Consider the following 10,929-nt stretch of genomic DNA (forward strand, 5'->3'; position numbering starts at 1 on the left):
ATAAGCCTTGTTCGCTTGACTTATAAGTCGTACTTTTCAGCCAACGAACAGTATTTTTCTCACAACAAATCAGCTAACAGTACTTTCAGCCATGACTTATCAGCCAAGCGAACAGGACAATAAAACCGCTAGAGGACACAAGACAATAGCAAGCACCAGCACTTGGACCCACAACAAAACACATGCTACCATGATCCGTGCAGTCGTTGGCAGTTTTTTTACTTCTTTATTAATTTTTGAAGTAATCGGGGTGTTTGTGTCTTTTTTGAATGGCCTCCTGATCGCGGCAACTACAGCAGCCAACAAGCCGTTGAAAGAATCCAGAAGATCACTTGCCTTTTCCTTTAAAAGGAAATCGAAGACCCTGTTAAAGTGTTTCAAGCGAGATTATTAGGGAAGTCAAAGCCGTGTACCTTAGCAAAGATGCCAGCAAACTGTACAAATGACAAATCTATCTATACGATAAACGAGCGAAGGAATTAGAAAATACCTGTTACTAAAAAAACATCACTTTAGATTTACATTAAACGCATCTGATTTGGTAGTTAGCCGTAGGCCCGGAGCGTTTCGTGGCATCCTGACATTAAGATATAAAGGCACGCCGAATCGGCAGCCTCCCAGGGTGTCCACGTATGTTCTATTTACTTGGTTCGTTAGATCAAAATTCCACGACTCAGATGAAGCGCATCACAGTCAGCCTTCCTCTGTGCATTCGGCAATGGATAGATGAAGGAAGCCCTGGTGATTGTACGCGGCACGCAAATGGACGGTGGCATGTAACAGGGGACGGTGGATTCTCGGCATGCATGGCCGGTGCCTAAATTTGTACGCTCGGCACGGCTCCCATCCCGTCCCCATCTCCGGTTCTCATCCCATCCCATCCCACTCCATTTCTCAGTCGCACAGGCACCTGACCCCGCCGCCTCCAACCCTAGCTAGACGAGCTCCACCTCACCTCACCGCCAGCACCGGCCCCTCCCCCACTGGCCTCCTCCTCCTCTGCTCCTCCCTCCTTCCCCCTGCAACTCTAGCCCCGACGAGCTCCACGACCCTGTCACCACCGCAGCCGCCGGTCGTCTCTCCGGCGTCGGCGGCCACCACTCCCCCGCCCGCCTCCCCCTCCCCTACTCCTCCATCTCCCGATGGCACGACCACTACCCCGCGGCGTCGCAACCGCGTCCGTCCCGCCGGTCCACGTCACCCCTATCCGACCCACCGCCGCCACCCAATCACTCTCTTGTCTCCCGGGTATCTCTAGTCTTCCCCATCTCTCTCGCCGCAGCCACCGGCCTCCCAGCCTGCCAGCCCACCGACGTCGCTCCCTCCTGTCTCCTCTCCCTTTCTCCTCGCTCTCTGTCTTCCTCTCTCCTCTCATTTCCTTCCTCTTCTGAAATCCACAACCACAAGCGGCGGCGAAGGGCGTAGGGCGGCAGGATCCCGACGTGGGTGACGGCGGTGGTGGCGGGTGGATCCCAGTGATGGCGGCTGGATCCCAATGGTGGCTGCTTCTGGATCCCGGCATGAGCACCTTCATTTGCGTCGCCAGGATGGGCTCGGTCGAGGGGGGGCAGATCTATGGAAGCCTAGTCGAGGGGGGGGGGGGGGCGGGATCTACGACAACTTGGTTGAGGGCGGCGGGATCCATGGCGTCGTATCCTGCTCTGATGCGGCCGACTAGGGTTTTTGCCACCGTGGATCTCGCTGTCCATGCCATGGAGACCTCGCCTGGCAGCCTAGAGTCAAGCTCGCCGCCCCAGCCCCGGCCCCGTGGTGGCGGCCCTCGTGAGGCCACATGGAGCTGCGCTAACTGCCCCACCCTAGGCCGTGCGGCGTTCCCCTCGCCAGATCTCAGCAGCTATCGATTTTGTTTCATGAATTGTGCCTCCTAAACTGTAGAACAATAGTTTCTTTTCTGTTTTGTTTGTTAATGTACCGTCATCTGTGGTCAAACTTTACATGCTTAACCAATTATACGAATCAAATATGAGCAACAACGTTATCCTAAAATGCTGAAAGCCATGTCTTGGAAAATTAATTTATAGGTGTTTCTTGTTGATGACTGATATCTGGCATTCACTAAAAGTGAAAACTTTATTGAAAATTAATTGCTTCCGACATTCACAATCAAGAAATAGTTGTATTATAACTATTTTTATTACTCTTGGATTTCTAAGTCTCCAATCTCGATTCATGTTCGCAGCTGATCTCTCCCAAACTAGTGTCACATGGACGCTCACTCATTTCTACTAAAAGGGTGCCATTGCTAATTTGAGCACGAGACTCACCAAACACATAATATGAATACCTTATCTATTTTGTTGCTTCTTCCAGGCTTCATGCTTATAAAGCTCCAATTGTTTTATCATGAAAATTTTTCTGCTGAGATGGCTTTCTAGCTTCTCAACATGTTTTGGTGTTCACAGCCTATATGTGCACTTATCTTTCATTGCCTCCATAACAATGCTTAATTGCTGGCTTCTATGAAGGTATCTAATACTGAATATGATGAGCACAAAGGAAGAATAGCAATTGGACGGCTGCATGTCGGAGAACTTCAGAGTGGCATGGAGGTCAAGGTATAAATCTGCTCTGCTTGTGCATGTTTTGGCATAATAATGTGAACATGAACATTCCAGTTAGAAAGTTATATAAAACGTGGTCGTATCACAGACAGGCTCAACCAAAGGAGAGATTGAAATTTCTGCTGAGTGAAAATAACCATTTACAGTGAGGTGTTATATGGTTCTTTACTACATATATGTTGGATAAAGTATTACTGAGTTGATGCCACAATGCTGGTAAATTTCATTTGCAATATAATAAAATGTATAGCATTTTTTATGAGTACCTGAGTTTTGCCTTCTCTATTTTAGATTGGCGCCTTATGATTCATCTCAAATTTCTTGAGGAAGTCTGTGAGTAAAGCAAATCATATATAAGATAAAAGGAACTGCTGGGCTTAATTGAGGCCTGAGCAGCCTCCACATCTCTTTATCTTACATTTTAGAAGCTCATTTGGTGCATTCTATTTCGAATTTTATCCTTCTAATCCCAACATGCATGTGAGCAAATGTTATGATATAGTCAGAAATTATTGTGTTTTATGTGAACGAACTGATAGCTTGGTGGTTCACTGTTGTGCAACGAACCAGTTGTGAGTTTGGCTCCCAGACTTGCATGTGGGTGCGCAAATATGTGTGGTGGGCGGTGGTTAGATGTGCCCAATAGTGGTGCTCCTCGGTCGAGTTTGTGCCCGGATGCTGCACTAAAAAATGCCCCTCGCTGTATGCAGCCTTCGGGGCCCTTTGCTAGCCCAAAGTGATTATGGTTTCTACCTCTCAAACAATGTCGTTGGGGCAGTCTTCCCTTAGGGTTAAGGTTTTTTTTGTGTGTTTTATAAATGAAAGTATTGTGATATATTGGGTCTTCAAATTCAGTTTCTCGTTATATGTATTTCATCTATTGAAGGATCTGAGTCTAGCTCAATCCGTGGAAGGTGTGGCTTAACCTTGCACCACCCAGGTTTGGGTCCTCTTCGACTCAAATTCGGTTACATATTTCTTCTTATATACAATGCCACATGGTTCCTCCTTGTTGGTCAAGTTTTTATTTCATCTATTGGTTCCAAAGTCTATTAAGTCTTCTTTTGAATAAAATTAGAAAATTTTCTTCACCTGTTATCATATTATTGCAGTAGAGTTTCTATTGATTAAGATATTTTTCAGGTTTGTACACCAGACGATGCTTGCAGGGTTAGTAAAGTAAGTGAGTTTTTCGTTTATCAGAACTTCAGTCGCGTCCCCGTTGAATCTGTTGGTGCTGGTGACATTTGTGCTGTATGTGGAATGGATGGTATCATGGTAGGTGTTTGTGCATTCATATTCATTATTCAATCTTCCAGTTCATATTTATACTTATAACATGATTCTATATGCTTTGAACTATCCAGATTGGGGAAACTATAGCTGATAAAGTTACAGGAACACCATTGCCCACTATCAAAGTGGAGGAGCCAACAGTCAGAATGTCTTTCTCCATCAATACATCACCTTTTGTTGGACGGGAGGTATGTCTATCCTCCATGCTAACAAAAAATATGTTATATCACTTCCTAACATGCTCTTCTGTGTTAAAGAGTTGGGAAATCCATAAAATATACCCTCATTACTCCATATGATCTCTTGTATTCTGTATTCGTTGTTCTAAATTCGTGCAGTCAACCTTCTAGAAGCCATAATTATAGATAAAAGGTTTTCTCAGTTCTCACGTTAAAATGGTATTTTGTACACTTGCCATAAAAGTACTTTGGCATTGTTATGCTTCAATAATTTTTGCTAACTACAATAAGGAAACTAATAATCAAAAGTTGGTATTGTTAAGCTAAATTTCTTCTATATCTTAATGAATTGTGTAAATGAGTGCCCTCCATGATAGTGTCCTTACATCACTTGTGAAATACTATACCATGTTAAATATAATGCAATAGTTTGGTTTATTCTCTTTGTAGAATACTGACAAATTTACTTCTTCTCATTCACTTTATTATAGGGGAAATACGTTACTAACCGAAATCTCCGTGACAGGTTGTATCGCGAGCTCGAAAGGAATTTGGCTATGAAAGTAGAAGATGGGGAAACTGCTGATACATTTCTTGCTAGTGGCAGAGGCACACTGCATCTCACAATATTGATAGAGAATATGTAAGAACTTAAATTTGGTAGTTTCATTAATTCAGTGACTTTTGGTTGTCTTAAGAACAATGTGAACTTTGCAGGCGGAGAGAAGGATATAAATTTATGATTGGACCTCCAAAGGTCATAAACAAGACAGTGGATGGAAAACTACTAGAGCCTTATGAGGTAAGTCTATACTTTATTGTATATAGAGAGTTGGAATACATTTATTTACTGATTTATTAGCAATAAACCTCTTTTTCTATTACTTCATTATTCCTGGAACTCCTTTGTCCTTAGTTCCCAACTTCCCATTTAATTAATATGTGCTGTTATGCTACAGATTGCTGCTGTTGAGGTCCCAGAGGAGTCCATGGGATCAGTTGTTAAGCTTTTGGGGAGAAGGCGTGGACAAATGGTCGACATGGAAGCTGACGGGTTTGTGCCATACTTTCATTATCTCATCAAATCGGTGAAATGCTTGTTTACAATCTGTATACTATTTTGATATAGGAATGGCTATAAGACTAGTGCCAATATTCTTCCGACTTATCACGCTTCAACTGGTTTCTTAGAACAACCTTAGAGTCCAGTGCTTCACTCCAGCATTTCCATCCTTGAATGACATACAATATTTATTTTCAACACAATATTTTTATAACTACTAGTACTAACTAAGGGTGTAAAAGTAAGTTTCATAATCCATGCACCAATCTAAGTGAATACAGTATGGAACTAAGAGTAAACTTAATTAAATACTCTTAGCGTCATGTATATTTGAAACAATTTTATTTGAGAAAAAAACTGAAACTTCAATATGAACCTATCCAAACTAACAAAACCCGTCAATTTTCTGTGAGTTCAACAATGGTCAGTTTGCACAATTTAGTTGGGAACTGCTATCTCCTTAATTATCAATCATTTATCTTATCTGCTGATAGGATAGAAATCGTGCAACAGGTGAATTGCTCTAGTTTACGAAAAAGCCACTTTTGAATTAAAAGGGGATTAAGATAAGATTAATTATTGACTTGGCTTGTATTAATCATATTATACTCCAATCTTTTGCGTTCTGCTTTGTGTTATTGAGTCATTGCCTTGATGAGTATCATTTTGAATGGTAGGCCGGAGGGAACAGCATTGCTGAAATACAAGATTCCTACCAGAGGCCTCATTGGACTTCGGAATGCAATTCTTGCAGGTACTCCTCTGCGACTCTGTCTTCTTAGGTGTTCGTCATCTGCGAGTGCAAGTGGTAATAAATTATGATCTTCTGCTACTGCGAGAGGTCCTCCGTCTTCTTAGATGTTCACTCCTGTGTCTTGAACTAGGGACCAGCAAGTCCTCCCTTGCGTTATATCAATCTTGTACATCTATGTGAAATGGTTGAATCATCTTAGAAATTGCAGTGATGAGAATATTAGTCAATGATAGTATTTGGCTGTTGATGATGATAGCTTCTTATTCCGTTATTTTCCACTTTTCTTGAACTGACTTATCTCAAATGTGCATATCTTGCAACAGATGGTGTCGTGATCATATAATGTGCGTATCTTGGACATTTTAGAACCAATAAGTTCTTTTTGGTCTGTTCTCAGTTCATTAAAAGCTACCTACTTGTCACTAGGCCACTGAGAAAATGATTTGTGAATGGGAAAGTTTGCTCAATGAAATTAGGCTAGCCTATGCTCTCTTTTTACTAGATGACTGATTCAGGCATCTTGGCCTATGCTTGCAATCCTGATATTGTGTGGGTTCCATAATTGATATATGATGGGCACTGCAAATTAATATTAATCATCTAATTTATATTGAAGAATTATGCCTGTATTTTTTTTGTTAAAATTAGCCTCATCGCCTCTTCCTGTTAAGTAAAGACAATTTCTAAAACTGAATGTCATTGTGCAATTACAAGCAAATTAACTAAAACTGAATGTATTGTTCTAGAGAGAGAGAGAGAGAGAGAGAGAGAGAGAGAGAGAGAGAGAGAGAGAGAGAGAGAGAGAGAGAGAGAGAGAGAGAGAGAGTACTGCATGAATCTGATGTCTAATTGTCAGGAAGCTCCATGACGGCCAGCAGTATCAAAAAGTTCCTTGACTAGCAGTATCGTTTATACCTTGCAGGAATCTGATGTCTTCTATATGCCTCCTACTGCTTTTGGCTCAAACTCTAACACATGTAAGCTTCACCTATTTTTCTTCTATTTTACCTATCATTTCTATGCAGTGATGCGCTCTTGTATGGATCAAATTGTGGCCTTCTAATGATGCTACAGACCTATGCAGTGAGGCGACAGTTTCTTCTATTATGATTTGCACCAGCTATAAGTTAAACAGGACCAGCTTTTGGATAGCTGTCATACTCTATGACCATTTTGGTTGTTTGCGAATCTAGATGCTTTTAAAGTTACTCAAAGTTAATAGTACATTTGTAGCATTGGTCTGCACTGAGAGTACCAAACTGGCAGCACTGTTCACATAGTCTTGGAGCAGCAAAATAGCTGAAAGTTAGTAGCAGCGGTTATGAATTTTCCTCAATGCAGCTAGCAATGTCTCGGTCTTCGTGCTGCCATGTCATCAAAATTTCAGCACGCAGTCTTCATAGCTTCATGGCTCCACTACGTGGCCACCCGATCTTCACCAAATGCACATCAAACTGCACCACAGCCTTTTCTCCTTCGCCGCGATGAATCTCGTGGTTCAGACCATACATATCAAATTATCAATTATCAGTTTCAAAATCAACTCATGCGGCGTGTCAGGTTTATTAATATGATTATGTCTCCTTGGATCTGTGTCTCTTAGATTCCTCTCCCTCTGGCCTTAGTATGTGTGTGTCAGATGTAGATAGAGGCCAGTCAGATGTGAATTTCAGCTTACTTGTCCTGCAGCTTCTGCAACACAAACGACATAGAATCCCTTACTATTTAGCAAATGCTCAAGCTGCCGCAAAACACCAAATTCACCATCTAGAGTGAACGGGACCTTCATTCATATTGTAAGCTTCTGTTGCTGCATCCATGTGTGAGGAAAACATATGGTAATTTTAAATATAGTAAAAGTTACATTTATATTACCTCAGGTATTAAGCAGACATCGACCTGCCCACTTGAAAGAGAAGCATTCATTGCAATAAACCCACTGCTTCTTCCCATTAATTTGACAGCTATCCAAAATCTGGGCCTATTTAACTTAGAGCTGATGCAAAATTTTGAAGCATCCATATGATATCTGCCTATTTAGTGTTAACACGAGTGCTATTAGAACACATTTATTCAACAAGCATGATGTTTTAGATACAAGTTGGTCTTAACTTTACAACTGAAATAGTATCCAACATTGATCATTGAGGTTCCTTTAAACATTTTGCTTCCATATGCTTATTTTCCCATCATAATATCTTGTAATGCCCGCATCTACCTGTTGCCCAGGTTAATCGAGGGGTAGCTTCTCCACCAGACATATCCATGGACATCACCAAGCTAACCCAGATTCTTGGTATCAAGCCAATCTCATTTCAAGATGGAGTCAGAAGTACACTTGATACAGAAGCCAGTACATGACACTTCCTCAACAGTTTGCTTGAGTTCCTAGGGACTTGCTTGCATTCAGATATGAAAGTGTGACGTAGAAAATCACATTTAGTTTGCGAAATTTCGGTAACGGTAAATTTCTGTTGGATCTATGTGAAATATGTAACTTTGTACCTACTCAACACCAATAGCATCATCGGTGTTACTGCCTGATTGTACTATACCGTTACGAATACAAATGACATTCATTTTAAATCATTTTTCCCTAGAAATATGTAACTGTATTGTGCATGTATATTACAATTTACAACTAATGTTACCCTCATGTATTTTTTTAGAGTTTTAAGCCTTTGCCCGTCTTAGCATTAAACAAAGACAATAGCATTCAATTCAGGTGGATCTACCCTCACGTATTTTGTTTGTTTGGTATTTTCAGATTTGTTGCTGCCTAATATTTGGCTTTAATTTCTAACCCTACCTTGGGGTTAGTATTCTATATAGTGCATACCCTGTATTGGATTGAATAGAAGTGCTGGCTTTGCTACTGCATTACTCTTTCTTTCCTTTTTAATAAAATGATACACAGCTCTCCTGCGTGTTCGAGAAAGAAATATATGCTCGACCATATAAATTGAAAGTTGTATAAATTTAGGTGTAAATTTGGAAGGTGTATAAGTTCTCTATGGTCCTAATTGAACATATACCTTTGTTCTATCGAAATGATTTCATAATTTAGAACTTCTCACTATCTGACAAAGAGTACGGAAAATAAGCATCACACAAACCACTAAATAATTGGCAGACTCAAGTGGGTTACCAAAACCTTTTGTTTTATATTTGTTTTTTTACTATTTGGCTTGGATAAAAATTGTTACAAAAAAGGTTAATACAGATAAGTGATAGGCATGCCTAAGTTTGAGACAGACAATAGGGCATCAATATAAGTATTTGTCACTTTTACAGGTGGAGCAGCATTCCAGGAATCTCAGAGCTATCTTGTGACAAATTCATGGAATTGTGTATTGTGTAAATATCAGAGACACAAGCACAAAAGAAAATATTAAAATAATTATTCTAAAACAATGATAAGATTGCATAGGATACACATACAGGCTAACAAGTATTATTGGGGGCAGCGAGACTGGAAAACTGCCTTCTAGATTAAAAATGGCCTTCTGAAGAAGCAAAGTCGTCAACTGTACTAATCTTCTGAGACGTTTTCTTTTCCTTATTCCCATTAACCTCAAAGTATGGGAGGACACGGTGGTTGCAGGCATATAACCGTACAAATGCATTATCGCTGCCATATATATGGTCTAAGTACTACCATGTGAAATGGTTCCACATAGAATGATACCCCACGACAGAGTCAGTAAAAATAATATTGCATATTACAGCCACCATAGTATCCCTCGTAAATGTTAAAGTGTAGCCTGTCTGAACTTTATTTAGTTATTACTGACAAGGAACTCACATGGATACCCAGCACTGATACTATGCTAGCCACGTAAAAACTTAACCACAATGACAATTGCAAAGGACCTCGCATCACAATATAGCTGGTATAGGAATTGCGCCTCTATTTATTTGATGAATCTAAGAAATAACTTAATCATGCGTGGTCCAGTTGTGGACAGGCCCTATGCCCTTGAAATTTGAATAAATCCACGAAACTTGTATATTTATTCAACTCTTCTTATTTCAACAACTATCTCAGAGCCTCTCGTAGGGTAGCGGGCGCATTACAAGGATATACAATATGGTTGATGCCACCATAGTAGGAATTAGGATAGCGAAGATGGTCATGGTGAGCTCATCTTCATCTAAGCACATCTTGAGAGTGTCAGCTTCTTGCTTCTAACAATGTACTCCAGCTCCTGCTTGATGTTTTCTTCGATAGTCTTCAGCTTGCAGCACTTATCTCAGGCTTTTTCTTAAAATGTTGAAATAGGTTGGCATTTGAATAGGGGGCTTATGCGGGTGATTAGTGTTGAGTGTGGAGGGTCGTGTTGTGAAGGGGAAGCCGGGGGGGCATTTTATAGGCGATTGATGGCGGGTTTAGAGGGTGGGTGCGTGCCATTATCGGCGGCACTGAGCAGCATCGGGGGCTGAGGGAATCAGGTTTGTGGGGGATAGCAGCGGCAGCATCGGGCCAATGGAGGTGACATCACGAGCGGTGTCGTGGAGGCGGTGGTGTGACATGCGGTGGGTGGCGGTGTAGAAGAGACAGCGGCGTGACGCTGAGAGGACGACACCAGTGTGCGAGAAAAGGAACGTGGGTGAGTGGCCACTGGCGGTGCGCGTGGATTGAATTTGCATGTGGTCTGCTGTGTGCTTTGCTGGTTGCATGGGTCTGGAGTAAATGTAGCTAACTCGACCGCACCCAAGCGATCAGGAAGTGGAGGCGGCGTGGAAGGGAAACACTGGCGGGTCACGAGGTGGGGAGAGTGTCAACCATGGTGCGCTCCCTGCGCGAGCTTGAGTGGACAGAGGAAAAAGGAGGGGAGAGGGGTTCGCTCGACGAGGAGGCGTGCGAGCGGTCTTGCCCCAAAAGAAGAAAAAGGAGGGGTCTGGTACGGGGGCGAGGGCGAGAGTCCAGAGCCGACAGGGTGAGGGAAAAGGAGAGAAAATGAACTGTGCGAGTGAACAAGGCGGGTGCGGCATAGCCAAACGAGAGCTGAACGCAAGTGGGTCCCGGTATTGACAGCGTCCGCAGGTGTCGAT

General features: G+C 42.0%; 1 protein-coding gene across 1 annotated transcript; it reads left to right on the forward strand.

Moving 5' to 3' along the window:
• The first annotated feature begins 2,268 nt into the window (after positions 1-2,268).
• LOC136503525 (putative elongation factor TypA-like SVR3, chloroplastic) lies at positions 2,269-6,804 on the forward strand. The gene is made up of 8 exons (XM_066498573.1): positions 2,269-2,576; positions 3,726-3,860; positions 3,950-4,066; positions 4,549-4,700; positions 4,775-4,859; positions 5,017-5,111; positions 5,798-5,874; positions 6,797-6,804. The coding sequence occupies exons 1-8, from the start codon at positions 2,481-2,483 to the stop codon at positions 6,802-6,804; spliced, it is 765 nt and encodes a 254-aa protein (XP_066354670.1). The 5' UTR covers positions 2,269-2,480.
• Positions 6,805-10,929: the final 4,125 nt, after the last annotated feature.

Source organism: Miscanthus floridulus, chromosome 14 (assembly GCF_019320115.1).
Source record: "Miscanthus floridulus cultivar M001 chromosome 14, ASM1932011v1, whole genome shotgun sequence".
NCBI lineage: Eukaryota > Viridiplantae > Streptophyta > Magnoliopsida > Poales > Poaceae > Miscanthus > Miscanthus floridulus.

What these genes read in the sequence shown, in the direction of transcription:
- LOC136503525 (XM_066498573.1), top strand. Translation starts at nt 2,481, where the DNA reads ATGAAGGTATCTAATACTGAATATGATGAGCACAAAGGAAGAATAGCA. An exon ending in CACCTTTTGTTGGACGGGAG is followed by an intron (nt 4,067 to 4,548) that starts GTATGTCTATCC and finishes ACTTTATTATAG; the next exon opens with GGGAAATACGTTACTAACCG. An exon ending in GTCGACATGGAAGCTGACGG is followed by an intron (nt 5,112 to 5,797) that starts GTTTGTGCCATA and finishes TTTGAATGGTAG; the next exon opens with GCCGGAGGGAACAGCATTGC.